The following is a 27,649-nucleotide window of genomic DNA, read 5'->3' on the forward strand; positions in this document are numbered from 1 at the left end:
ACTCAAAACATTACCATTACCAAAACATTTTTGATGAGTTATGATAACACCAATAGAAAGTCATATAACTGATAAAAAATCACCTTTATTTATTTTTGGTTGATTTTTAGAAGGTGTTAGGAATTTATCCAGTCAGTTTGAGAATTGAATGTTATCAATTTTGTGATTCCAAGTAAATTACATCACTGTCATTAGAACGGATTGGAGAATCAGGAAACATTGAAAAATGCACACTACCTTTTATGCTCATAGTCAAAAGGAACTTTTCCAAAGTTTAGCTATATAGGACTTTAACTTGATATTAGATCCAACTTTCAGTTTCAAAAGTCAGAAAAAAGGATCGTAATCAAAAATATCATCAAACTTCAAAGAATATAAAAATTTAACATTTAAGTAAAAAGCATGCCACCTAAAACTTCGAAACATTCTCAACCAATACACAAAAATACAAAAAAAAGTTTCGTACCAGATATCAGATCAAAAAAAACAATATATCAAGCACAACTGAGTTTAAGAATATAAACACTTGAACACGATCAACAAAAATGAAATAAAGATCATAGAAAATCAGCTTTTAAATTTACATTCAAATATAACTGAAAATCCAGATTCATAAAGCCAAATTCAGAATACTTATATAAATCAACAATAAAATTCAAAATTAAATTTAACTGTTTGGATTACAGTTTCTTATCTTACGATCATAAACTAAAATTTTAAATAATTTGTGATTGTTTTGAATTTTTATTCCAAATACTCAAAATAGATTTGCCTTCATTCAAGGTTTCAAATGCTAAGAGAAAAGTAATCCAAAAACATGACAGTTTAATTTTTTTTTTAATTTCCTGATTTATAGCGCAATTTGCCAATCCCTGATTGAAAATTTAAAAAAAGGATAATGATGACACAAATTTTAAAGACATTTTCAAACATTATATTGATTAGAAAAGTGTTGCTGTAAAATGGATGAATAGTGACTTTTCCTGAATTGTTAAATATTTGTCAAACTCAGCTCTGTCAATTAACAATAAGATTTAATTAGTGTATTTAGTACAAAGTGAAAGTCCGAAAAAAACGACAGTTGAAATAATGAAAAAAAAAAATTAAAAATTAAGTTTATTTTCATTATTCTTTAAATGTTCTGCGTTTTGTCCAATTCATTTTTTAATTTTTCTAATCTGACGATCATGCTTAAAGAAAACTTCAATGTATTTAAATACAGAGGTGAACACAAATCGAAAAAAAACTCAGTTTATGACGACTCCAGCAAAAAAGATCCATTTTCTGTTCAAATCAATCTTCAGCTATTTTGAAATATTTGATCAGATAGGAGTTTTTGAATAGGAATGATGGCTAAACTAAATTGAAACTTGATAGATTAAGCGTTCTTAAATTACTGGAAGAAAATAAGTTCGCTAACCAAAAGTTAGCGTAACTTATTTGTATATTGAACTATAATTTTGGATTTTTTTCTGACACAAGGGTATCCACTTGCTTTTATCCACTCAAAAGTAAGGCTGACTAAGGAACAGTGCTAAAATATAAAAAAAATTCTCAAAAATACAGGCTCAACAAAGTTTGCCGGGTCAGCTAGTAGCTTTCACAAGACTTAAAATAACTGCCAAGCTTGTTCAGTTGTGTAATATTCGATTTTTTTTCTCTTTGTTTTAATTTAAAGAGGCATTCGTGTCTTTTTTTCGAGTGAAACGTTTGTTATTTTACTGAATCAGTCATTTTTATACCAATTTATTAAAAGTTAAAGGGTTAAATTTAAGTTTAAAAAAATGAAGAATAAAACTTGCACACAAGCAGAGGGTAGCACAGCTTGCAACCTTGCACTAATATTTACATTTCCCCTGCTTCAAGCGATTCCTATTTCATGGGGAAAATGGGCTACGTAAAAAAATTGATCCCTGATGCTGGTTGAGTAGCGTGGTCACATTTCAGGAACATATTCACGTGATAGGTATAGCAACATTACAACCGGCAAGCCAAATCGACCAAACAACTTAGTGTGATGTACGATTTTCAGTTATTTCATTCAGTAACACAAACCAAGAAAGAGCTTGCTCTTCGGTTTGTCCATTCTCTCTCAGCCACCAGGTAGCCAAGTAGTAGACGGCGAAATGTGATAAGACGGCATTTTTCCGAACTGCCTCCCAGTTGTATAAATTGGGGAACCCGAAGCTGAACCGATTCATTCAGTCGTTAAGATCTGATGAGATCAGTGCTTGGTTCAACCAATTTATTCTAATTTTTTTACAAACTATTTTAAACGTGTTAACTGCTTCAAAAGCTTCAACATGGTTCTCACGGTAAGTGTTTGAATATTTGCACTATTTTTTTAAAAGTGTTGCTGATTAATCTGTTCTCAACTTACAGCAAAAACTAAACGGAACTTCGGAACAGGATGAGGAGAGAATGGTGTGTCAACCGTTGCATCATCTTGACACCCCATATGAGAAGGCAACTTTCGGAATGGGATGCTTCTGGGGATGTGACTCCCTATTTGGCGCCACCAAAGGTGTTCTGCGAACGATAGTTGGTTATTCAGGTGGCACCACCCCTTCACCTGTGTATAGAAATATGTAAGTTAAATTATTCATACTTATTTGCATTAAACTTGAGCAATAATTTTTACGTCACTTTTGTCCCAATCATAGGGGTGACCATACGGAAGTTATCGAGATTCACTACGATCCGACACAGATCACTTTTCTGGATTTGCTGGAGTTGTTCTGGAATAACCACGAGTACGGACTAACGACTCGCATCAAGCGTCAGTACATGTCCCTGATTTTGTATCACAATGAAGAACAACGTCAAATCTCGGAAAAGAGCCGCCAGGAGGAGCAAATCAAACGGGCACCGGAACAAATCATCACCGAAATCGCACCTGCCGGAATCTTCTATCCTGCTGAAGAGTGAGTATTGGTCTTCTAATAACTACCAGTCATTCAAAGTTCATTGATCATTATTGGCCTTGCCTCCTCTCCGTGTTGGCGCGTGCCTTCAGTTCAAGTACAAGGCCACTGTTCAATTAAAACGCGCCACCACCGCATGCCATCAGCTAGTATTATTTAAGTTATGCGCACTAAGACATGCGAGAGGCAAAGCGTCATTCATTGACTTACGGCTATCGCTTCTACTACATCTAGCGAGTGGAAGCTTAATGAGCTTAATCATCAATGAATCCGAATAGAGCTTCAAACACGGAACTTCCTCTATAAAATGTTTCTTTTATTTTTTATCCCCACGCAGCTATCACCAAAAATATCGGCTTCAAAGTCACCGTGAGCTGGCCAAAGGAATCGGTTTGAAGGCGGAACTGCTGCACAGCTCCCATGTGGCTGCACGTCTCAATGGCTACCTCATTGGAGTCGGAGGCCTGGATCAGTTTGATGCAGATGCGCATCGGCTTGGACTCTCGAAGGATCAAATTCAGTACGTGCGCGATTATGTGCGAGACAACGAGGGTGGCGGGATTTTCTGCTAGAGGTCCGCGCACTGCTCTGAACTGCTTTTAATTTTAATCTTAACCTAGACTGTTACTTTTAATTTCGTGTTTATGGTAGTGTTTTTATAAAATGTTATCATATCCAAATATCCAAACGTCGTAAGATAGATTCGTTCGTATAGTTGTTTACTGTATTAGATGTAAGTGTTACAATGTGAATAAATATTATATGTAAAGTATTTCTGTTCTTTTTAATTTCCTCCATCCACGGTGGCCACTCATTCGGGAAACGCTTGGAATTTGAATTCCACCGGGAAAAAGTCGAGAATTCCTTCAATAAATTGGGATTTTTTTTTCTCATTGCCATGAAATATTCCAGAAAAAAATGGATAATTTTGAATTTTACACTCAACCTAAGTATTGAAAAATTAAACTCGAAACTTCGAGCTTATCAAAAATGATAATTTTTCTGAATGTAGTCCAGTTGTCACCGATAAATAGTAGGTAGAGATAAGAAATTTTCCGTTTGGATTTTTTGCGGTCTTCAATATGTTGACTCCTGTTGAGCTTGCATCTCCTTTTTGATTGAATGACGGAATGTCTTAGAAAAAATTTCGATCATTCATCATCAACACAGAAATAATATTATAAGTTACATATGTATAATTAAAATAGTTTTAAAAATTGTAAGTCTGATCACGGGTCGATATCTGCATATGGAGTCAAGTAAAACGTTCGCCGTTTACATAAGAAAAAATTGTAAAAGGTTATCCTATATGTATGTATTCGAGTGCCCTAAATGACCCGACATTTGAAAAAGTTATGCAGGCTTAAATTAAACCTAGGCCTAGTACAAGATCTCATGCCAAAGTTGGGCTAGATAGGATCACGGGAAGGGGTCGCTCAACGAGCCTAAAGTTTGTATGGGATTTTGAGACATTTTGTTCGGGAGGAACATGAAAATCCAGTTTTTCATGAATAACTTTGGTCCCCTTCGGCCCAAATTTGGCATGAGACCTTGTACTAGGCCTATGTTCAATTAAAGCCTGCAGCGCATAACAGTTCACAAGCTTGAAATTTCCCATACAAATATGTATTCATTTTAGCAAAAAAGTGGTGCCAAATCGACATTGGACTACTTTGGAGCCCGACAAATTTAACGATAAAGTAAGTTCAGATTCACAGTTTTCCTCATTAAATTTTTCTGCCGCAAATTTCTTGAATCGTTGAATCTTTGATAAAATGGTTGACCACGAAAAAGTACTTTGAATGAATGCGCGTTGAGTAACGTTGAATTTTGGGGCTTTGTATACTTGAATTTATATTTGAATTTAATATTTATGTTGAACCTTCAGCGAATTTTTTTACACATATTTGTTTCCGATATAAAATATAGAATAAGGAAAATTTTCAGATGGCATCGGGAACGCAAATTTTGGTATCATTGTGCTTGTATGGATCAAATAAACGAGAAACATATTACTTGATTTCTTGCGTAAATTCACCTCAGTTGTTACTTGAATTCACTGATTTGCGATTGTTTTGAATCTTTAAATGTTTTTAAATCGAAATGTGCCGTTTTAATAGATCCAATTTTATTACACTGCACTTTTTTTTTACTTTCCGCTTTGTTTTATATAACTTTATTGTAAAAAAAAAGTTTCAGATGCGAGTTTTTTTTTTTTTAAATATTATCACTACCTGCTTTGAAAAATTTCTGTTAATTATTCAAAACGACCCCAATTCTAATTGGTTCCAAAATTTGTGCATTTTCTCATTTTGGTTTGGCTTTTTTTAGTATTCTTATTGATTTCGAAACTGGTTTTCTTGTAATGATATAAATTTGCGTAGAATTGGAACCGGTCACAGTGAGGTTTTCAAATATGAAATCTAAGTATTTTATGACAATTTCTTCACCAAATCTAGAAATCCTAGAATATTTAAGAGTTCTTAAATGGGCTTTGATTTTTGGCCTTAGTGAAAAATTGACAACGAAATGAAATCACTCATTAAAAGTAGAAAGGTTAAATAAAGCTTTTGTGATTGATTTTTGAAGTTTATGAGAATAGGGAATTTGGTGAGTCCATGCGGGAAATCAAAATTTGGAATTGAGTGACCACCCTGCCTTTATCCGAATTCGAAAAAAAAACCTTGAATGCTATAGACATGTTGAGATTCAGAACTCAGATTTTTTTTTTAATGCAGATTCCAAATTCAGATTCAGAAATCAGATTCAAAATTCAGATTCAGAATTAAGATTCAGAATAAAGATTCAGATTCAGATACAGTATTCAGAGTCATAGTTTGAATTGAGATTCTTATTTAGATTCTAAAACATTATATTCAGACCTTTTTTTCATAAGTACATTCTCAGTCTTTTGTGATTCCGTTATGTGATAAAAATGATGTTTTTCAAGATTTAGTTCACTCAACCCATGATCAACATAAATATTTTATAATATTATCAGGTTAAGTTGATAAATAGTGGAATACAAAGCATATTAACTTATAACTCCATTTTTTCTACCACTGAGGATTGTGATAGCTCAGATGTCAAGTCAATTGTCTTTTGAGCCAATGTTCGCAAGTAAACATCGAAAACAGTTGTACCGGGAATTTTTTCCAATAACTGTCCGCCAACTGCAACGATGATATTAAGTCGCGAATGCCATAAAGATAGTAAAACGACTATGGTCGAAACAAAACAAAAAAAATCAAACAAGTTCTACTTCATGTTAAATGTAAACGAAAGAAACAACCAATCTAGAAAGACAACAAAATCGTTTGCACATTTGTAAGTCAAAATGAAGATCGTCATTTCGCTGTAAATAATAAACGCCATTACAACAGAGAACATGCAGCAAGAAATCTAACTTTTTCTAAACATTCGAACTCATTTGGAAAATGTCAATCTCAGACTAAATGTAGAACGATTAAGATTGGTTACTTTTTCTTTTCAAAAATCTAAGCCTTCAAACTGTGTTTTTTTTCCAAAGGGTTTAATGCAACATCATAGTCAGAAGCGTAATATTGATTTTTTTCTAATCTTAAATAAGTACAGATTTCCGAACTTTTCCTTCAAGCTTTTTCTATTCAAAATCAATAACTAATAACAAATCGATGAAGGCAAAAAAAAAAGTCGGAATATTACTGATGAGCATATGATGATGATTTTGTTTTAACATTTTTTTAACAGATAAAGTTGTTTGATAAATTAACTAACCAGATTTTTTTAAATATGATTTTTTTTTATTAAATTGAACAAAAACGCTGATTTCGTTGGTAATTAAATTCTGGCAAAAAAAATGAAATCATTAACAAATGATGCACTTTTGAATTTATAAGCGTATATGACCTTCCTCATTTTGATAATAAACATGGTTGAGCGATTACGTTCGTCGCCCAAAAAAAATCTCAGAGCATGAAAGTAAAGCGAGAGAGCTTCAGATTTACAACGCGTGGCAGAACTGAGCGGCAACCTTGCTTAAGAGAGCCGTCACCCATATATGGGTGACGTGGCGACGAACGTGTTAAGATTTCAGATCGACATGACTAAGCATTAAAATTGTCGAAAAATACTCTGTGATCATGACAAAACCCATAGTTGTTATTTTTGAGTCAAAAATTCTGTGAAATTTTTTTTGTGATGTTATATAAAATGTTGAAAATTTAGTGTTTTCACTTGGAAAATAACAATTCCTATTAACAACCATAGTACTTTGAAATAAACAAGGTAGGCTATTCCGCTCTCTTTATGAAATAAACTGGCAAATGTATAAAATTTTTCAGAAAATTACATTTTTCTATAAATTGATTATCATTAAAATTATGAGAAAAATATCACTGATGAATTTTGATGTAAAAAACAATATTTGGCTCTTCGACATAGCTAAAAGTAATATGCAATGGTAGACTGAGTCGATTTGGGGTCATTTTCGAATTTCTCAAACCCTGGGGTCTCAAAAGCTTCGTTTTGGTCCAAAACTCGTCCTGAAAAATCAACATAACTTTTGTTTCTTCTGTGCAACCGAGCCTGCTTATGGTTTTTGTGCCAATTTATAAATTCTTCAAAGGAAATTTTCCGCTGAACAACTTTGTCGAAGACCGTTAATTCGTTTTTTGTCTAATAAGATACGAATTAACGGTCTTCGACAAAGTTGTTCAGCGGAAAATTTCCTATGAAGAATTTATAAATTGGCTCAAAAATCATTAGCAGGCTTGGTTGCACAGAAAAAACAAAAATGATGTTGATTTTTCTGTACAAAATATTCAATTTTCCCATACAAACCTAAAAGTCCAAATTTACTCATGTAAACGTTACTTAAAAATTCTGCAAAAAATCATGGACGAGTTTTGGACCAAAACGAAGCTTTTGAGACCCCAGGGTTTGAGAAATTCAAAAATGACCCCAAATCGACTCAGTCTAATGCAATGGCCTTTTTTTACGATCCTAAATGAAAATTTTATGATATTTTTGTTTTGTGTGATCTTTTTCTTGTGCGATATGAATAAAAAACGTTCAAATTAACTTGTCATCACAAAAATATAAAGTCTTTTAGATCATTCATCAAATCTTGAACATAAGTACAAGAAATTATCACATTGCTTGCTTTCAACAAAGAGGGACGGCGATGAAAATTTGTTTTTAATGCTCATTATTAATGATCAGGCAGGATAAAAAAAATGTAATCCAAAAAATAGTTCCCGATGAACCCGAAGAATCCATATTTAATCTTTTGCACTTTTCATACGAATCAAATGTCGAACGTCGAAGCAATAAATCTTTTTTATTTCCCTTCTATATAAAACTGCCAAATTTTCATAACTATTTTTGTTGGTATGCCAGCATACTGTGTACATACACGGAGCTTTGAAGTGAGGTTAAGCGCAATGGCCTACCTGTTATTTTCCATGTTACTATGATTAACAACGTCAAGAAATATTCTTAACTAACGTTAGAAATCCTATCTCAGTAGCACTAAAATTTCATTTATAAAATCTTTTTCAAGTGTTTAACAAAAATTAACAATAACGAATGTAAAGTTGTAAATTGTAAACTCTAGCCTGATTCATGGACACAATTTGCTTGGGAATCTGTAAAATTATTTTTATTCCAAAGATTTCAGCAATTATCATCAACATCTGTAAAAATATTTTCCCACTTATTGTTGGAACAAATCAGGGCTTCGAAATACGCACAGAAAATCTAAATTTTTATCAGTGAATTTTAACGTCCAAAAAGATGGTCTCAAACAATTTTTTTAAATTAATACTGTGATATACATACCTCCAGGAGAATTTAGTAGAGAGAAAGTACCGCCGTCGGTTTGATCAAAAACGATTTTGATATGAAAACGAGTCAAACGTTTTTATGCATTTCCGGTTTCGGGGAAAAATGTGATGCAAATTATGTCTAAGATTGGTAGAACGAATTTTTGCGGGGAATTTCAATTTAATTTAAAAAATTCAATGTATTCGAAAACGAAAAAAAAATCCTAATTTTGATTTAGGGACGGACATAATCAATTTCAGCTGTTATTCGGTTTGCATATAAAAACGTAAAAATTATTAGTCAATTTGCTCACAATTATTAGTCACATAGAAGTCCATGGCAACACCCGAATATCAACATCAAAATCAACAAGTTTCTAGCAAACATTTGGAGCATTCTTTGCTAGTATACATTCGAGGGGCAAATATCATGAACCACGTCTCAATTTTATCTCAATAGGACTTGATTTTTAAGTGCCTTGGTTGGGCCAAAGGAGATTGCGAAAATTGAGTTGAACTTTGAGATTTGATGTTATTCTGAAAAAAAAAATTATTTTTTGAGTGAAAATCGGCATAGCTGGTGGTTCATTTTTTTTCCACTAGGGTGGTCCTCAATAATTAAAATATTTGAGAAAAAAAATTTCAATGACAAATTTCACCTAGTTTGAATAAAAAATCAAGAAACGGAAAATAACGAAAATTATGAAAATGACAAGTCGCAGCGTGCTTGCGATATTCGTAATTTTTTTTTAAATAATATCAGGTCTCGACATGTTAAACATTTCTAAGGGGTTTGGCATATAAATTAATATTTCCATTTTTCCGATATGCAGTTAAAATTTTATTTAAAAAAAGATGATTCCTTCTTCTATATTATTAGTTTTTTTTCTCAATACACAAACATTTTTTTTTTTTTTTCAAATGTTGAGTTTTTGTATCTATTTTATTACTGTCTTAAAATAACGTTTACTTGTCGTTACTTATTTTGTTAATTTAATCTATCATCGTTATGTCATACCAATGTTTTGTTTTGCTCTGCCGAAAATTATAAACAATTCGCCAATATAACGAGAGACAAGATATTTCTGATATCGTGGACCTAATCGTTCGTTGATTCTACGTCTCATTGTTTAGGTTGTTTTAGAAGAATAACATGATTAATCTTATCGACAAAATAGCCGCCTAAAACTGTGCTTCAAAAATTTAGGTCAGGATCCTAAAAGTTTGAGGAAGAGTAATTTGATAAGAAGGAATCAAATTTATTATAGAAAATTGGCGATATTTTTGAAAGAGTTTTTGTTCATAACGTTTGATTGACGCACTTCCGTTCTTTCAGTTTCTGGAGCTCTAGAGAATTCTGTGCACGCGCCAGTAGATGTATGAGTTCGCCAAATCATTGTTTAATTTTTCATATTTGATAAACCGTCGGCGTTCTGGTTTATTGCTATCACCATGACTCGGCAAATAGAGGAAACAATCAACAACTGCCGGCTATGTGTACGTCGTTTTGTGCCCGTCGCTGTTTACGTCGCGTACAAAAATAGGTTTCCGTAACGTTCGTTGTGTTAGTGTTTGAATAAAATAAACAGCATGCGCTTGAGGCGTGATCCTGCCAGATTGTTTCTGCAAATTGCAATTCGCTATGTGAGTAACTCGACACAATTTTTTTGTCATTCAAATTCGAAGGAAATTTAAAATAAATTAAAACAAACCATCTCTAAGTCGATGAGAAATGTCTAACCTCAGACGGGGCCATCAATTATTTCGTAAGCGCACTTGCTCTCCCGGCTCAAGTTACGATTGCACTTTGTTTGAATTACCGTTACGGTCATCGAAAGGAAGGAAGAAAGCCGCAACTTGAGCAGGTCTTGATTTCTCATCATCTGATTTACTACATGATGAATGACGAATATAGGTAGTAGCTGCTTATCGAGGCGCTTGAACCAGTGATATGATGGTTCGAAAAAAATACTTTCATTCAAAATTTTGTTCTTATGCTTATTTATGCTAAAGTTTGTTAGTATTTTCTTATCAAAATTGAAAGATGTTTTTGGCGAATTTTGTTGTACATTTTCAGTGAAAAAATGAAGTTAACGTGGAATTTCATCAAATAATTTGACTGTTGCTTAGCAATTAAGACATTAACATATTAAAACAGCGAAGAAATTTTAGCCAGGAAACAACTAAATTCGACAATCTATAACTTAGAAACCACTACACAAAATTTAAAAAAAATGTATCTTTGAGATCCCAAAAATGTTGGTTTTAATTTTGTAGTTGGTTGGTTTTAATTCGAGGCAAGCTAAAAACCAAAACTTCTCGTAATAGGTCCGAATTGTGTTAAATTGGGATTATAAATTTTTACTCATATGCAAAATGTTTGTTCATTTTCTTTGCTCAAAATAAGATTAAAAAAAACTAGGCTGAACCCTATAAAGTATGATACATATCGTCATTTTTTTCTTCTAGAAGATTTAATCTTTCTTCTGTCGATATGAAAAAAAAAAGTTACAATTCTACAGTTAGGGATAGAGTAATACATATTCACTTTTTTACAGAATTTGTTCAGTGGTAGCTTTTATTCTTTAGGCAAACAAGAACTTTGATCCATTTCACTCTATCCGGCTAGTTATACTTATTTTGGCTTAGTTTCTCCGGTGTCCTTTTTTGAATAAAAAATGAGAAAACGTAAGGATTTTCATAGATAAAATCTGAAAGTTTAATGTTTTTAGCTTTAACCGTTCCTCAGACATCCACTAGCAATGTTACATTTCCGATCACAAAGACATTAATCCAGAAAAAGCTTAGAAGACATTCTAGTGTAAAATATCAGTAAAACCCCTCAATAGTTTAATCAGTTTACAGGTCGAAGAATTGCATCACATTTTTAACCGCCAAAGCGTGTGCCTCATCAAAAAGCACATGTTGGCGCGACGCCCGGCGCAAAAACGCCTGACGATAGCCATCGAGTCTGACTGAGAATGGCGCTCAAATGATTTCATTCAATGTGATTTTCCGTTTGCAATTTGGGGATCTAAATTTGATCATAATGTCATAAAATATGGTGTTTCGGAATCGTGGGGATCTAAACTTTTGAAATGTGTAGCTTTTGAAGGGGGTCATCTAGAGATGCCGTCAAATGAGTGTTTTCGAGATTTTTTCTATACCAGGTGAAAGTTGCAGCTGTTATGATCCTCTGGGTAAAATTTTAACCAAAAATTAGGCCCACAAGTCGATAAAACACGCCCAAACTTTTCGATATGAATGACTTACAGTTATGCCTCTATCACCAAGTCAGACGAGCCGGATTGGCTCAATCGCGTCGCGTTTTTGTTTTGTTTTGTTCGCGAGCTTTTCCGCGTCACTTCTATACTAGTTAGTAAGTGGCTTATAGTAAAAGTGTGCCAGTTAGCGATGCCGTCGTCATACAATCAAGCTACGTCACACTAAGCGGTTTTTAACTTTATAACCGTTAATGAAATGTTGGGTGATTTTCTGAAAATTCAGTAGAAATGTCAAATTATTTCTCAACGGATCTTTCAAGACACTTCTAGTCGCGGGAGAACACAAAAAGATCCAAAAGGTAAGTAAAAAATTGTTTATCAAAACATTCATAATCGAAAGGTTCTTGACCAGCTGAACATATTTATATACTTGGGACGCTAATCCGAGCGCTAGAAGTTGCCAAAAATCGGTCCCAAAATAAACTTTAAATGATATGGAACCGGATCGCGCTACGCCAAGGGGTTTGTTTACATCCGCTCAGCTGCGAGCAAGCTCTCGATCATCGGAAGAACGCCCTGCTCAGGCTGTGAATAAACTCATACAAACACGCGGGAATGCGCTTAGCACGTGCTCGCTCGGCTAACTGTTTTTAATTGGTGTGGGTGATATTAGCATTTCAATTTAATTCAAAACTATGCCTCAATCATTGCTGATAATACTTTAAAACATAAAATTGCTGATTTTTTCAACTCATGATTTTTCTGGTATAGTTTACACTTTGTTCTAACTTTTCATTTAAAAAATCAGTTTTCGATAAGTCATATAGCTTTAAATATATGAATAATGTAACCACTACATGAAAGGACAAAGGTATGTGTTTGTTAAAGATAACAGAGCATCTGTGTTTTGACGCTGACAAAGAGTTTTTAGTGAAAGTTTACTCTAAGATAAAACTCCAAATTAATCCTAAATTTTTTACTTAAAATCTTCATCAGGATGGCAACGGTAAGTAGAGACGCTAAGCTAATTCAAATAACGAACATTTTCTCTCAACAAGACGGGCCCGTTACACCAAGTTGATACACCCTACGAAGTGGCAACACTAGGTATGGGATGCTACTGGGGCAGCGATTCTTTGTTTGGAGCCACGAAGGGTATCCTAAGGACCCGTGTAGGTTATGCTGGAGGGACTACTGGTGCTCCTCAAGGAAAAAATATGTAAGTTTCTCATGCTCTTTGTTATCTTTAATTTCTAAACTGTTTATTTTATCTAAGAGGTGACAACGTTGAGGTGATCGAACTTCACTATGACCCTTCGGTAATCAGCTATTCGAAACTGCTCGATATCTTTTGGAAGAATCACGAATATCTTGCCTCTGCCAGACTCAAGCGGGAATACATGAGTATGATAATGTATCATTCCGAAGATCAGCGGAAGCTAGCCGAGGAAAGTAAAATCACACAACAGAAAAAGGAAGCAGACGATCAAGTAGTTACAGAAATTGTTCCTTCGTCGGAATTCTACCCGGCTCAAGAGTGTGTTTCATTTTCATGTTATTTTAAATCCATTTCCTAACTTCCTCTCCTTTCAGCCACAATCAAAAATACCGTTTGCAAGGTCATGTCGATTTGGCAAAAACCTTGAACCTGACGACGGACTTGCTGCAAACATCCCACGTAGCAGCTCGCTTGAATGGATTTCTCGGCGGAGCCGGTTCTCTCGAACTGTTTGAGCTGGAATCTCAGCACCTAAACCTATCACCGGAGCAGATTCAGTATGTGAAAAACTTTCTCATCGAGAATCCTGACATGGGAATTTCCTGCTGAGCTGATAAGTTTATGATAACTCTGCACCGATGCACTTACCGAAATATAAATAATGACTTATCAAAGCTGCACGTGTTCAACTGGTTTCTGCAGAGATAGTCCCAAATCAAAACATAATAAAAACATCCCGGGACCTGTTATCTACATACCGCAACAATCGCGAGCCGTTAGGTCATAGATTTCGCTATCTTTTTAGGCAGGTTCGTTGAAAGTGGCGCAATTGAAATGACATTCAGGTGTCAGAAAATTGCGTTGATGCCGATGGAGGGCAATCAACTTTCCAAAAACAAATTAAGCTAGTCTATCCCTATTCTATGCCCATATGTGATACCACAAAAAGCGAGATTTTGAGGTGTCAAATAGTTGCAAGTAGACCGAAGGATCGATTCGATCAACCCCGTAAACTCTTCCGGCGGGAGCGAATCATGAATGAAGATTTTTTAAGTGTGTTTAGCTGCTTTTTGGACAAGTAGTGGTTTAAACGCATATAGTCAAAGTAATTGGCTTAGTGTGTGAGCGAGCTTAAAAAACGGGTGGGGGGTAAGCCAACTTTAGTGCAATATTGCTTGATATAAAACTTCTGAACTACAAACTTGTTTAAAACATTTTATTCAAAATTAAGCCTGGAAGTTTTTTTTCTCCACTAAAATATGTCGGTCTTAGGATTAAAATAAAAAACCTTTCGAAAATTTATGTTTTAGTTCTTTCTGCTTTTGAATTAAGAGTTAAAAAACAAATCTGGGGAAAACTTACGTTATTTATCATTAGAACATATATTTCAAACTTTAAATTTTCCTCACATTTTTTTTAGTTATTTGTTATCTTGTAAATAACCTACTACTTACTAGATTGAGAATGAACAAATACTCGTAGTAACGGTCCTTATAGATTTTCGACAACCTTATACGCATTTTCAATCTGTTTAGGTATATTCGTTTCAAATATTTTCAGATAAAACGTCAGTCATAGGGAAAAGGCATCTCATTCCCAAGCCATCTCACTCACTCGAATCCATCCAGCTGCTGCTATTTGTTTGGCTCAAACTTCAACCGCCCCAGCCGCAGGATGAAATCTAGCAAGTACATTTGAATCTTGATCTCCTTTGGATTGTCCGTTACGTAAAATCCCGGAACACCGGCTTTCTCCAGGGTGGATTGTTGGTCTTTCACCTTCTGGTCCAGATGCAACACCAGCTTCATGTCGGTTTCTTTGAGGTTTTTGGTATGCTTTATTTTCATCAGGGCGATTATGTGTGATAGCTCCTCGGGGTCTTGAATTTTCGATTCCCACTGCTGAACTTCCACTGAAACAGCAAATTATTGCATGAATTCTGCGGAATATTGTTATAAAGGTAAATTGCATACATTGATGGTCGTTTTCCACCTTTTCTCGAACTTGCATCAAATGCTTTTCGGTTACATGTTGAATCTCCATCAAACCTTTTACTATTTCGAATATGGTATCGTTAAGTAGTGAGTTAGCCAACCCGGCCAACAACTCGTAAGATATTCGTAACTGGTATTGTCTGCAAAAACCAAAAATAATTTCATTAAAAAAACTTAGGTGTTGAACAAAAATCATACTCCGGCAATGTGTTGTGCATTTTCTTCAGCTGTTCCAGCAAGAAGTAGAGCTTCTTCTGCAGAAATTCCTGGCTCTGGTAGGGGTCGTCCGGAAGACCGGTGTCAGTGCTCTCCTGACTCGGTGCTTGTGATTCTTGGGACAGCTCTTCTTCGGCGTCTGTCGTCTCCGGAGCTTCCGATTGAACGTCTGATAGATCGGTATCCATGGTAAAAACCGCCTGAAATAACTGTAAAAATTGTGATTGCAATACCAAACTGCACCGAATGCAATGTTTATAAACAAACTTTGGGGTTGTTGGGTTGGGAGATTCACGTGGAATGAGTTCATTTGAGTAAAGTTCGCTCTCCCTCTGTTCGAATGAATTTTTGGATCATGCTCTCTGCATTTAAATCCTAAAATGAACCATTTTAAGGTAACTGCACAAACTGCACAGGACATATCATTGAAATTAAAAAGTTGTGAAATATACGAATAACAGAAAAACGCTAACACTTGTCATTTTGATATTTCTTTGATTCGAAATGAATAAAACAGCCAAAAAAGATGAAAAATAAAATATTGTAAAAGTTAGTGTAATGAAATTAAATAATTGACTTATGAAAAATACCTAAAATAACAAGACTGACAGAAATAAAAGATAACGAAAAATGGCAAAAGATTACAAAAACTTCCAGTTGTGTTTACAGGGCTGGTAGCGAGTCACTTTTTAGTGACTTGGTCACTTTTTTTGGGTCAGTCACTAAAAAGTCACTTTTTTCATCATTTGGTCACTAAAGTCACTATTTTCCGAAAAATGGTCACTTTTATCACCAAAAGTCACTTTTTTCACCGATAATAAACCAATGGAAAAGTAATTTGAATTGCGCGTGTTAATATTGACGGTAGTAACGGTAAATTACTTGATCAGTCAGTCAGAAATTTTTTTCGCCTCCGGCGGAATTTCGGCATGAATCACCCTTGGCTTGAGACATTTCGATCTAAGACATTATTTGACGTTCGTGAATTGAAACTAACTTTGATCGTAGATTCTAGTTTTTAGTTCAATCAACCTTTTGTATTGGAACTCAAAACTTGATATACAAAAACTCTATCTCGTCTTTAGTTAGAATGGGTTTTTATTTAGAAGTGTAACTAAAATTGAGATTGAAACGAACCATTTTTTTTTATGAAAAAAAATCTTTTATGTCATAACAAATGTTATGATGATATGAAATATTCTTTAAAAAACAATTTCAGACTCAATTTTATTTCGTGTTTTTTGTTCTTCTAAATACTTAAAAAAAGGGTTGTAAAAATTTACACAAGGCCACAAAAATTACATTTTTTTTAGGTGCAATGAATTTAAACGGAAATTTCAACTAATTTGGGTTTCCCGAATCTAAATATGTATGCAATATTTCTATCACAGTTGTCAATAGGGTGGTTTTGGCCATAGGCATTTGGCCATTTGGCAGTACGGTGGTGAGGAATTGAAAGAAATTGACGTTGTCGAAGTGTTCTCGTTGGTACATAAATGTTAACACGTTGTAGAATGTAAGCACAGTCAATACGGTTGGTGAATGTGTCGAATATAAAACCTTGCTGCAGTTCGACGCGCCGCTTTTCGAGTGAGGTTAGACATATCAGAGCACACCTTTCCTCGTACGGTGGGTTTGTTATTGAAATGAAAATAATTTAAAATCTTTAGAAAAGTTTCTGCACTTTCTTTTTACAAAAACTCAAATCAAAAACATATTATTTAGAAATAAAAGTTTTATATGAATTAATGAGCTTTAAATAGAATCAAGTTTTTTTTACACTTTCGGCTGTGATGTCAAAAATACTTGTAATGACATTTTTCCATAATCAGATATCTATCAATTTTACTAGTAATAAACTCTTTATTACCATGAAACATGTTTCTTGAAAAAACTCTTCCTGAAATGTTTTTAAAAACTAATCTTTTTTATTTCCATACTGTTTTTTCATTTTTTTAAATAAATCTTCCGAATTTTATTGTACAGTTTTTTTTCAATTTTATAATCAACTTGCCGGATATTTTTTTAACCAAACTTTTTAAATTTTTAAGACATATTTGTAACAATTGTTTCCTTGTTTTAAAATTCTAAATTTTCGTGTTCTTCAACCATAAACCTTTAACTCCAAATTTTAAATAAAAAAAAACATAATTTCAACCTTCTGTTCTTTCAGGACCCAATATTTTAATCAAAAGAGACAAAATACTCAGAGTTTGTAATTCAAAGCTTAAAAACCTGCGATTGAAACTTTAAAAACTTTTTATTAATATTTGTTATATGAAATCATATTTTTGGATCGATCATGATTTTTAAATTTATCTAAAAAGTTTGAAAAATTGTTCTAAGTAGCAACTTTCAAAATAAATTTGAATACGCAGTGTTAATAACAAAAGTTTTGAACTCATTATTTTTAATTTTTTATCAGTTTTTATCATTCACATAATTAGTCATTTTCTAACATTTCTTTGTCAGTGTAGTTGAACATGGAGGATTTTACTTTATTAAAGGTTTTATGTCTGGCTTCTATAATTGGCACTTTTAAAATAATTATAAATATATTCTTCTTTTTATAAAATTAAATTAAAACATCAAACATTGAATAAATTCTGTTCAAAATTCATTTCTTATTCATTAATCGGTAATTTACATTTTAAATCGTGATTAAATATTTTTTGTTCAAATTAAAAAATTACAGCGGAATTTCTCACTAAACTTCCAGTTAAAAATGAGGAAAAGAATTCCAAATTTAGATGAATAAAAATTAACAATTATTATCATTTTCCTAACATCTATTCATGCTTAGTTTTGTACAAGATTTGACATTTATTTTAGAATTCAGATATTTTTTAATTTTAAATTTGCTAAGAAATTCTTTTGAAACTAATTTATTTCTTACTTTCTTGACTTATCGAAAATTTGATACATTCATTGTACTATGTTTCCAAAATTTTGTTTAGCAGTCATTTTTTTAGTGTTTGTGTTGTAAATGAGTGACAAACGGTGTAAGAAAACCCTTTCCTTCCCCTCCCCCCCCCCCCCCCCCCCCCCCCCGGAAGGGTCCATCGCACGGGACTGGTCACATTTTTTGTACTTCAAAGTTATTTTTTCGTTCTACATAGTCACTATTTGGTCACTTTTTTCGGTCCTCAAAGTCACTATTTGGTCACTTTTTTTCAAATTTTGGTCACTAAAGCCCCTACTATTTCATTGTCAAACCGCTACCAGCCCTGTGTTTACTGCTAATTCCCGGAAACGTCCAAAACCAGCTCCTAAGAACACCAGAATCCCCAAAAAAATAGTCACGTTGAACCCTCCAGTCGTCGAAAGACAAAAAGCGCCAACTGTACAGAAAGAAAAACCATCTCCTCCTGGATTCCAAATGAATATTACACCTCAGTATAAACCCAAAGTAGCGGGAACTTCTAGTAGCTTCAACCCCAACGTAGTTTCACCAGAATCAACCTCCCAACCTGGACTTTTCAAGTTGTCGGATATCCTGAATGGGGTTTTTTCGTTTTTCAACGTATCAGAATCAATGAGGCATTGTAATCACAACGCTTCCTACAGTAAAGACATTTTTAAAGCAATTGATGCAAACTTGGCCCCTCATTTCAGTGTTTATCTCTCTCGATGGCTAATTTACGCCCAGAGGTCGGAGATATCACTGTTTTACAGTGGAATTGTCGTAGTCTCATTCCTAAACTGGATCCGTTCAAATTTCTTCTTCATGAAACTAGTTGCGATATTTTTGCCCTTTCTGAAACATGGCTTTCTTCTCAATCAAACATCACTTTCCACGATTTTAATATTATCCGTTTGGATCGCAACGATTCTTATGGAGGGGTGCTTTTGGGGATCAATAAGCGCCACTCCTTTTATAGAATCCACCTCCCTTTATCAGGAGGAATTGAAGCTGTTGCATGTCATATAACTATAAGAGGTAAGGACTTATGCGTTGTCAGTTTGTACTGGCCTCATAGAGTTGCAGTGGATCAAAGTCACCTAGAGGACCTGTGCTCAGTGCTTCCTGAGCCAAGGTTGATCCTGGGTGACTTCAATTCACATGGAACTGTCTGGGGAGAACAAATTGACGATAGTCGTTCTACTCTTATATATGACATTTGTGACAGTTTCAATTTAACAATTTTGAATACGGGTGAAAAAACACGAGTACCTAAACCTCCTGCAAGACCAAGTGCAATTGACCTCTCACTCTGCTCAAATTCACTATCATTGGATTGCCAGTGGAAGGTAATCTCTGATCCCAATGGTAGTGACCACTTACCAATCAAAATTACAATCACCAATGGGGCCAGCACTTCGAATCAAACAAATATGGCTTATGACCTTACAAGACACATCGACTGGAAAAAAATATGCGGACACGATTACAACAGCCATCAATTCTATGAATGTTCTTCCTCCTTTGGAAGAGTATAACTTCCTAGCTTGTTTGCAACATGAAAGCGCAGTCTGTGCTCAAACGAAACCCATCCCAAATTCATCTGTACGTCGAAGGCCTCCTAACCCATGGTGGGACATCCAGTGCTCCAAGCTTTATAAGGACAAATCAAAAGCATTCAAAGATTTTAGAAAACATGGAACCCTCGATCATTTTCAAGCATATCTGTCCCTTGAAAATCAATTCAAAAAATTGATTAAAGGGAAAAAACTAGCACATTGGCGTACATTCGTGGAAGGGTTATCACGAGAAACGTCCTTGAATACCTTGTGGAAAGTAGCACGAAACATGCGTAATCGATCTTCAACAAATGAACATTCACATAGATGGATATTCAACTTTGCACGAAAAGTCTGTCCCGATTCCACACCGAACCGAAAAGTTGTCCGGAATGTGTCCCTAGACAGGTGCGATCTGGATTCCAGCTTTTCGATGGTCGAATTCTCACTTGCCCTCCTCTCTTGCAACAATTCAGCTCCGGGAATTGATAAAATCAAGTTTAACTTGTTGAAAAACCTTCCGGATGCCGCAAAATTTCGCTTGTTAAATTTATTTAATCAATTCTTGAAGCACAACATTGTCCCCCAAGAGTGGAGACAAGTGAGAGTCATTGCTATCCAAAAGCCCGGAAAACCAGCGTCTGATCCCAATTCGTACCGTCCAATAGCGATGTTGTCTTGTATACGCAAATTGATGGAGAAAATGATATTGTTTCGCTTGGAAAAATGGGTGGAAACAAATGGTCTCCTTTCAGATACTCAATTTGGGTTTCGAAGGGGCAAAGGAACAAACGATTGTCTTGCTTTGCTGTCTTCAGAGATACAAATGGCGTACGCAAAACGTGAGCAAATGGCTTCAGTGTTTCTAGACATAAAGGGAGCTTTTGATGCAGTCTCAATAGAGGTTTTGTCAGACAAGTTGCACTCCCGGGGTCTGCCTCCTTTATTGAACAACATCTTATACAGCTTGCTTTGTGAGAAACATCTGAACTTTGCTCACGGAGATATTGCAGTTAGAAGAATCTCCTACATGGGCCTTCCACAGGGTTCATGTTTGAGTCCACTTTTGTACAACTTTTATGTAAGTGACATCGACAGTTGTCTCTCTGAAGGCTGCACTTTAAGACAACTTGCAGATGACGGCGTGGTGTCTGTCACAGGATCTTCCGAGTCTCATCTGCACAGACCTTTACAAGATACTTTAGACAGATTGTCTTCCTGGGCTTTGGGACTTGGGATTGAGTTTTCCCCTCAGAAAACGGAGATGGTTGTTTTCTCTAAGAAACATAGACCTGCTCAACCTAAGCTTCAACTCCTAGGCAGGACGATCACTCAATCGAGGTGTTTTAAGTATCTGGGGGTTTGGTTTGATTCCAAGTGTACTTGGAGAGCCCATATTGAGTATCTGAAAGGAAAATGCCAACAAAGAATCAATTTTCTCCGATCAATCACTGGCACCTGGTGGGGAGCCCATCCAGAAGATCTTTTAAAATTGTATCGAACAACCATTCTCTCAGTGATGGAATATGGTAGCTTCTGCTTCCAGTCAGCTGCCAAATCTCACCTCATCAAACTCGAGCGTATCCAATACCGCTGTCTTCGCATCGCTCTGGGCTGTATGCCCTCAACGCATAACATGAGTCTCGAAGTTTTGGCAGGAATACTTCCTCTTAAAGATAGATTCAATCTACTATCACTTCGGTTCCTCATCAGGTGTGAGGTCATGAACCCATTGGTGATTGTGAATTTTGAAAGGTTACTTGAGCAAAATCTTCGAACTAGATTTATGTCTATATACTATGTCCTCATGTCAATGCAGGTAAACCCTTCTTCGTATTCTCCAACTCGTGTTTGTAGCCCAGACTACGATCATTCTTCTGTCCAGTTTGATTTGTCTATGCAGCAGGAAATTCGTGCAATCCCGGTCTCGCATCGCCCTCTTCTGATTCCAAGAATTTTCGAAGCTAAATATAGACACGTCGATGCTGATAAAATGTACTTTACCGATGGATCACTAATAGAGGAATCAACAGGATTTGGAGTGTTCAACGAAATATATAGCGCCTCTCACAGTCTTCAGTCACCATGCCCTGTATATGTAGCGGAGTTAGCAGCTATTCACTGGGCTTTGGACAGTATCGCATCACGGCCAAATGGACACTTCTATATTGTAACGGATAGTCTGAGCTCTGTTGAAGCAATCCATTCGATAAAACCGGGAAAGCACTCGCCGTACTTCCTCGAGAAGATACGAAATAATTTGAGTGCTTTATCAAAACGTCGCTTTACCATCACCTGTTTGGGTTCCCTCTCATTGCTCGATAGTGGGCAATGAGAAGGCAGACTCTCTGGCAAAGGTGGGAGCGATGGAAGGCGACACGTATCAACGTGAAATCGCCTTCAACGAATTTTACTTTATAGTTCGAAAAAACTCTCTTGTCAACTGGCAGCGCAAATGGGACGAGGATGACAAGGGTCGGTGGTTCCATTCGATTATCCCAAAGGTAAGCCTTAAACCATGGTTCAATAGATTGAACTTGAGTCGGGATTTTATTCGTATATTTTCCCGTCTCATGTCCAATCATTGTTCCTTAGACGCGGTACTCTATCGTTTTGATATTGCTGTCAGCAATCTATGTGGTTGCGGCCAAGGTTACCATGACATCGAGCATATTGTTTGGTCGTGCGAGGTCCATCTTGTCACTAGAACGAATTTAATAGAGGGGGGGAGCCCGAGGAAAACCACCCTATGTTCCAGTGAGAGATGTGCTGGTTGTGATAGATTTGGACTACATGTTCGAAATATATCTTTTCCTAAAAGCTATTGATCTTCGTCTATAATTCTTTTTATTTTCACATTTCCCTATCTATCTTCTATCTTTTCTTAGAAAAGTGAACTAGATATAAGCACACAATTGTAATCAAACAAAATGAGTTTGGCTCCTTAAAGCCTAAAGGTACGAGCCGTTTCAAATAAAGAATTTACAAAAAAAAAAAAAAAGATTACAAAAATAACATACATGCCAAAGTGGCTAAAATGACATAAATAACAAGAAAAAAAAAATTTTTTTTGGGGTATTTTATTCTTTTTATGATAACTTTTTGGAGTTAAGAAATTTTGGCTAAAATTTTCTAAAATAACACAAGATCTCAATGTGTTATGCATATTTAAATCATTCTGACATCGATTTTTTTTGCGATTCTCCGAGTTTCCTGGTATTTCACGCGATTTTTGAAGATAAAAAAATTTAAGCTTTGAGCGATTTGAGGTCCCTTCAAAACAAGTTCGATTGTGCAAACAACAGTTGGTCGGGCCAATAATCAATGTATATGGTTGGTTTGTGAAATAAGAGATAAAATGTTCCTATGTCTCCCATACATACATTGCCATCCTTATGTATGCTAAACAATATATCATCGATTTTAGAAAATCAAAATTTTGTTGGTTATTTGTTTTTATTCTAATTATTTTAAAATTACCCTGAAATAGGCCCATGAAAAAATTAAATATATGCTTGCCTATAAATTTTTACATCGCTCTTCTGTGCTTTGAAACTAGTTGAGAGTCAATTTAGATATTAATTTAAAATCGTCCATATGAAGCCCCTGGTTGAAAAAAAAGTATGTAAACAGTGTTCTACATTAAGCCAGAAAATTTTATCCGGGATAATGATAAAGATCAATATTTCATTAAAAAAAACTTTTGAGGATCGAACAACCATTGAGTTATAAAATTCAAAAACCAATTATTTAATTAATTTGACTGCGTTAGAAATGAAAACTGTCTATGGTCTAGATCAGCATTTTCCATAACTGAGCAGTAATAAGCATTTAATTGCTAGAACTGATTCTAACCAGTTCCTCCATTTGAATTCTTAGAAAAAATAGAAAATAGTTTAAAATCGAGTTAGAATTGACGACCCCACCTTTGGGGCACTGAGTCTTTTACGCCCCATTCAGCATGCCAATGTTAACTGCCCTCCCATTCAGAAAATGCAGGAATTTGCAGAGTGGTTTTTTTAGTTTAGGGTAGCAATTTCTTTGATCAAGAATAAAAGAAACATAAAAGTCACACCTGCAAATTCCAATCGAACAGGTAAGCAACCATTTCTTTGTCAACGGTTTTATATTGTTTGCCAAATTTCAGAAATGAAAAATACTTGTACCTAAACACATTTTTATGCATCGAGTACCCGTATATTGGCAGTATAGTCTGTAAACAGCTACACAGACTGGCCATTAAGCAGAAAGAAGAAGAAGAAGAAGAGTACCCGTATAGGGGAATTTTACCACCACTACCATAGACAGTGGTCATTAAGGGTTTTCCGTATTCCGTTTTGACGAACGTCCTTGCCTACGTAGCTATCCGAGAAGAAGGATACCAGAAAAAGGAATAGTTTTCTACCTGCAGTTCTGACTTTCCTAAGTTGGGAATCGATTTCTTGACGAAGGGGATCGCAACATGTCATTCATCGATCAACACGCCAAAGAATAGGTCTGCCTATTAGGAGGGAAAGTCAGGACAGTGTAATTCATTTAATTTTACCAAGCTCGGTTTGCTCGTTTGGATTGCTGCAGAAAGTTCCAGTATAATGGAAGTAGTTGAGTGGCTAAGTGCAATTCTCGTGACATTGGTTATTAAAATTTCCTGGACTTTACGACAAACTATGGAGACTTTAGAGCTAAACAATAGTGGTAACAATCAGCAGTCGCGTTACTATTCGGCTTTCATGGATCTCAACAACAGTGAAGACAGTAACGAAAATCAAAACAACGGTAACATTGAGCGCAATCAAGCCCTGCAACGATCGCCAGATGGAGACGTATGTAAGAAGAATACGCCAGATAACCACAACCAGCAGTTAGTAACTTCAACGCCATTAGTGAAGGGATATCGAAATGAGAAAATCGTATCACCAAATTTGTCAGATGTCGTCGAAGCAGAACCTTCGCCGGTGGTGATCACTGAACAGAAACAAAGGACGCCCGACGCGCTACGATATGAGCGCGAACTGGTGGATCGGCTGTGCATGATGCGTATGCCAACCGATGCGGAAGGCGAAATCATCAGGACCACGTTCGCCCGAGGGCAGATCTCACCAGAAACCGAATTGAAGTACAAAAAGTTTCTACGCTCCCCGGTTGTCAAGAGGAGGCCACCGATGCAGCGGAAGCATCTCAGGTTGTGAAAAGTAGAAGTAAGAATTTAAGATAGTCTTAAGAGTTTAGAAAAATAAGGATAGAAATTCTCTGAAATGCAGTGCAATGATAAATAAATTCAATTCTTAAAATATTAAGTAAGATTTTTTAATAGCCGAGTTTCTTCATTTTATCAAAACTAAAAAAAATTCTATGTGGAGGGTTTCCCTGTTTTTAATACGATTTTTTTTCTGATTTTCTGAATATAACAACTTGGTGCATATCGGACAGTTTTCACGAAACGAGTAAAAGCTCATTAAAAAAGACACGGCACAGGCAAAAAATGTAGAAAAAGGATACTTGATCCCTGGGGATACTTGATTCCTAAGCTATATCTCCAAAATGGAATGTCTTATAAAGAGCAAATGTTTTAGAAAAAAATGCCTAACTGAACAAAACAACAAGCCAGTTGTCTAAAAAAAATTAAAATATTTTTTGAGTAAATACACTTTGTTTGCAAATCTTACAAAACGTGACTTTAAGATCTTTTTGTATCACTAAGATGTTTCCCACACGAAAAAATACCTATAATAAAAATATTTATTCTGAAATGTCAATCGATAAAGTGTGATATGAACTTCATAATGCCTTATTTTTAAACAACAGTAAACTCAATCTTTCTAGAAAAAGTTTTCGTTACGAACGTATACGAAATTTTCATCAAGGTGGTTGAGGGCTACCAAAGAATGTTACACTAGAGAAAATTCTATGAAAAATGCTACTTTAATCAAAATATTATTAAGAAATGTATGTATTTAAACTGTTGAATATAGATTTATTCGCCGAAAAGAACACCAGAATAGAGGGTGAGGGAAGAGCGAGGAGCCTCGAATGATTTACTTAGAGAAATTTTCACCAACAATTTTCTGTATGCACTACTTACAGCAGGCATGTCAAACTCGTTTAGGTGTGCGGGCCGCATTAAAAATTTTCTATGACGTAGAGGGCCGCAGCCAAAATCAGTTAAATCGGTACATTCAGCTTTAGTTTTTTTTGCAGTTATATTTTACATAAAAATCAGTGGTGTTTTTTTTGTGACAATTTAGACGGGGCTACGCGGGCCGCATTGACCTAGCAAGCGGGCCGCATGCGGCCCGCGAACCTCCAGTTTGACATGCCTGACTTACAGGATCGATACTCAACTTTACATTTTTATAAACAACTAGTTGACCCGGTGTGCCTTGCTACCCTTTTCATGAAAAAAAAAAACAATAATTTCGATAAAACTATTATGATTAAAAAAAATGTTTCTTTTTAATAAAATTTCATCCCTTTTAAAAAGCAAACTATTTTTCATGATATCCGAGCTTCTAGATAGTCTTGAGTCGCAACATAACTTGAAGGTTGAAGGAGCCACTCTTTAGAGAAAAAAATAGGAGGGATATTCAATACAATTTAAAATACTTTTTGTTAAGATACAGGAAAATTTGTCAGTGTCAAAAAGTATTCCAAATTTTATGAAAACACTAAGACTTTGGCTTTGATAATATCATATATGTTCCATTTATTGAATATGAGAGTCTTAATTCATTACATAAAATGGGAAGCCTCTATCAAAACAATATATCATCTGAATTTGTCAAAACTTTTTTGTCAATTCCATAAATCTCACTATGTCAAAAAGGCTTACGTTTATTATTTTTCAACAAAAATCTATCGAAGATTGTTGAAATTTTGACAATTTTGTATTGGTTTTGTATGGAAGCCCCCCCTTTTCGGAGGGTTTTTTTTTATATATTTATTTAGGACCTTTTTCGGATGGGTTTGAAAATATATTAGAAACCATTCCCGGTCTTGAAAAAGGCTACATAGCATATTTCACGATGATCGGTTCAGTTGTTTTCGAAAATTTTTCGGAATGTGTCATATTTTTATTAATTTTGTATGGGAGCCCCCTTTTTTGGATTCAAAGGGGTTTTTGAGTGTAATAGAAACCATTCCCGGTCTTGAAAACAGCTACATGAAAATTTCACGTTGATCGGTTCAGTAGTTTCCAAAAAATGTTCAAATTGTGTAATTTTTTTTTTGTAAATTTTGTATAGGAGCCAGCCTTTTTTTGGATTCGGAAGGGTTTGAAAGTTAGTGAAAGAAAGATCGTTTTTGAATTCAGCTTTGTACTATTTAATACTAAAAATAATCTCTTTGTTTAGTAACCTTTTTTCTCCCACGGTAGATTTTTTGACCCAATAGTTTTTTTTGTTTCGATTTTAGTCGTTTTATCATCTTTATGTCACTCGCAACTTATATCAACGATGCGGTTGGCGGACAGTCATTGAAAAACTTATCCGATACATCCGTGATCGATGTTTACTCTTGAACTAGAACTCACTCATCGGCCAGGGTGCTACTGACTTGTCAACTGAGCTATATCACAAGCCATCGTTTTGGCCAGATCCCGGCAACGTTACACGATTTGTCTCTGTATCGTGTGACGACCACCTATTTTAAATATGTGCTCGTGAATCTCGTTTTTTAGCTTTTTTTCCTCAGATTTAAGCTTTTTTTTGCCTTGAGAGCATAGGAGATGAAAGCCTAAATCTGAGGAAAAAAGCTTGAATCTGTCAAAAAAAGGGGAACTCTGAGAGATGTCCTCCACACGGTTTGAACA

At 35.1% G+C, this 27,649-nt stretch overlaps 3 protein-coding genes across 5 annotated transcripts; 2 read left to right on the forward strand and 1 right to left on the reverse strand.

Annotated features, from left to right (window-relative positions):
* Nucleotides 1-2,160: 2,160 nt before the first annotated feature.
* On the forward strand, nt 2,161-3,696 carry LOC129747588 (peptide methionine sulfoxide reductase-like). Its single transcript, XM_055741879.1, has 4 exons — nt 2,161-2,315; nt 2,383-2,588; nt 2,664-2,924; nt 3,262-3,696. Exons 1-4 carry the CDS (start codon nt 2,304-2,306, stop codon nt 3,494-3,496), a joined length of 714 nt encoding a protein of 237 aa, XP_055597854.1. The 5' UTR covers nt 2,161-2,303; the 3' UTR covers nt 3,497-3,696.
* An 8,444-nt stretch (nt 3,697-12,140) lies between these two features.
* LOC129748785 (peptide methionine sulfoxide reductase-like) lies at nt 12,141-13,845 on the forward strand. 2 transcript variants are annotated; one of them, XM_055743530.1, is made up of 4 exons: nt 12,141-12,311; nt 13,011-13,171; nt 13,229-13,489; nt 13,546-13,845. In XM_055743530.1, the coding sequence occupies exons 2-4, from the start codon at nt 13,062-13,064 to the stop codon at nt 13,778-13,780; spliced, it is 606 nt and encodes a 201-aa protein (XP_055599505.1). In that variant the 5' UTR covers nt 12,141-12,311; nt 13,011-13,061; the 3' UTR covers nt 13,781-13,845. The 2 variants fall into 2 exon arrangements, with proteins under 2 accessions (XP_055599505.1, XP_055599504.1); XM_055743529.1 differs by lacking the exon at nt 12,141-12,311 and adding an exon at nt 12,839-12,958.
* Nucleotides 13,846-14,373: 528 nt separating this feature from the next.
* On the reverse strand, nt 14,374-15,667 carry LOC129748005 (gonadal protein gdl). 2 transcript variants are annotated; one of them, XM_055742455.1, is made up of 4 exons: nt 15,649-15,667; nt 15,364-15,590; nt 15,145-15,305; nt 14,374-15,083 (listed from the first exon to the last, which is right to left on the reverse strand). In XM_055742455.1, the coding sequence occupies exons 2-4, from the start codon at nt 15,567-15,569 to the stop codon at nt 14,806-14,808; spliced, it is 645 nt and encodes a 214-aa protein (XP_055598430.1). In that variant the 5' UTR covers nt 15,570-15,590; nt 15,649-15,667; the 3' UTR covers nt 14,374-14,805. The 2 variants fall into 2 exon arrangements, with proteins under 2 accessions (XP_055598430.1, XP_055598429.1); XM_055742454.1 differs by lacking the exon at nt 15,649-15,667 and having other exon boundaries at nt 15,364-15,636.
* Nucleotides 15,668-27,649: the final 11,982 nt, after the last annotated feature.

The sequence above is a fragment of the Uranotaenia lowii genome, chromosome 2 (assembly GCF_029784155.1).
Source record: "Uranotaenia lowii strain MFRU-FL chromosome 2, ASM2978415v1, whole genome shotgun sequence".
Lineage (NCBI taxonomy): Eukaryota > Metazoa > Arthropoda > Insecta > Diptera > Culicidae > Uranotaenia > Uranotaenia lowii.

Excerpts from the sequence above, each read along its gene's own strand:
- LOC129747588 (XM_055741879.1), top strand. Across the intron at positions 2,589-2,663 it reads TCACCTGTGTATAGAAATAT|GGGTGACCATACGGAAGTTA; the intron begins GTAAGTTAAATT and ends TCCCAATCATAG. Across the intron at positions 2,925-3,261 it reads ATCTTCTATCCTGCTGAAGA|CTATCACCAAAAATATCGGC; the intron begins GTGAGTATTGGT and ends ATCCCCACGCAG.
- LOC129748785 (XM_055743529.1), top strand. Across the intron at positions 13,172-13,228 it reads GCTCCTCAAGGAAAAAATAT|AGGTGACAACGTTGAGGTGA; the intron begins GTAAGTTTCTCA and ends ATTTTATCTAAG. Across the intron at positions 13,490-13,545 it reads GAATTCTACCCGGCTCAAGA|CCACAATCAAAAATACCGTT; the intron begins GTGTGTTTCATT and ends CTCTCCTTTCAG.
- LOC129748005 (XM_055742455.1), bottom strand. The coding sequence starts at position 15,569 with ATGGATACCGATCTATCAGACGTTCAATCGGAAGCTCCGGAGACGACA. Across the intron at positions 15,306-15,363 it reads ATGCACAACACATTGCCGGA|ACAATACCAGTTACGAATAT; the intron begins GTATGATTTTTG and ends TGGTTTTTGCAG. Across the intron at positions 15,084-15,144 it reads GGTGGAAAACGACCATCAAT|TGGAAGTTCAGCAGTGGGAA; the intron begins GTATGCAATTTA and ends TTGCTGTTTCAG.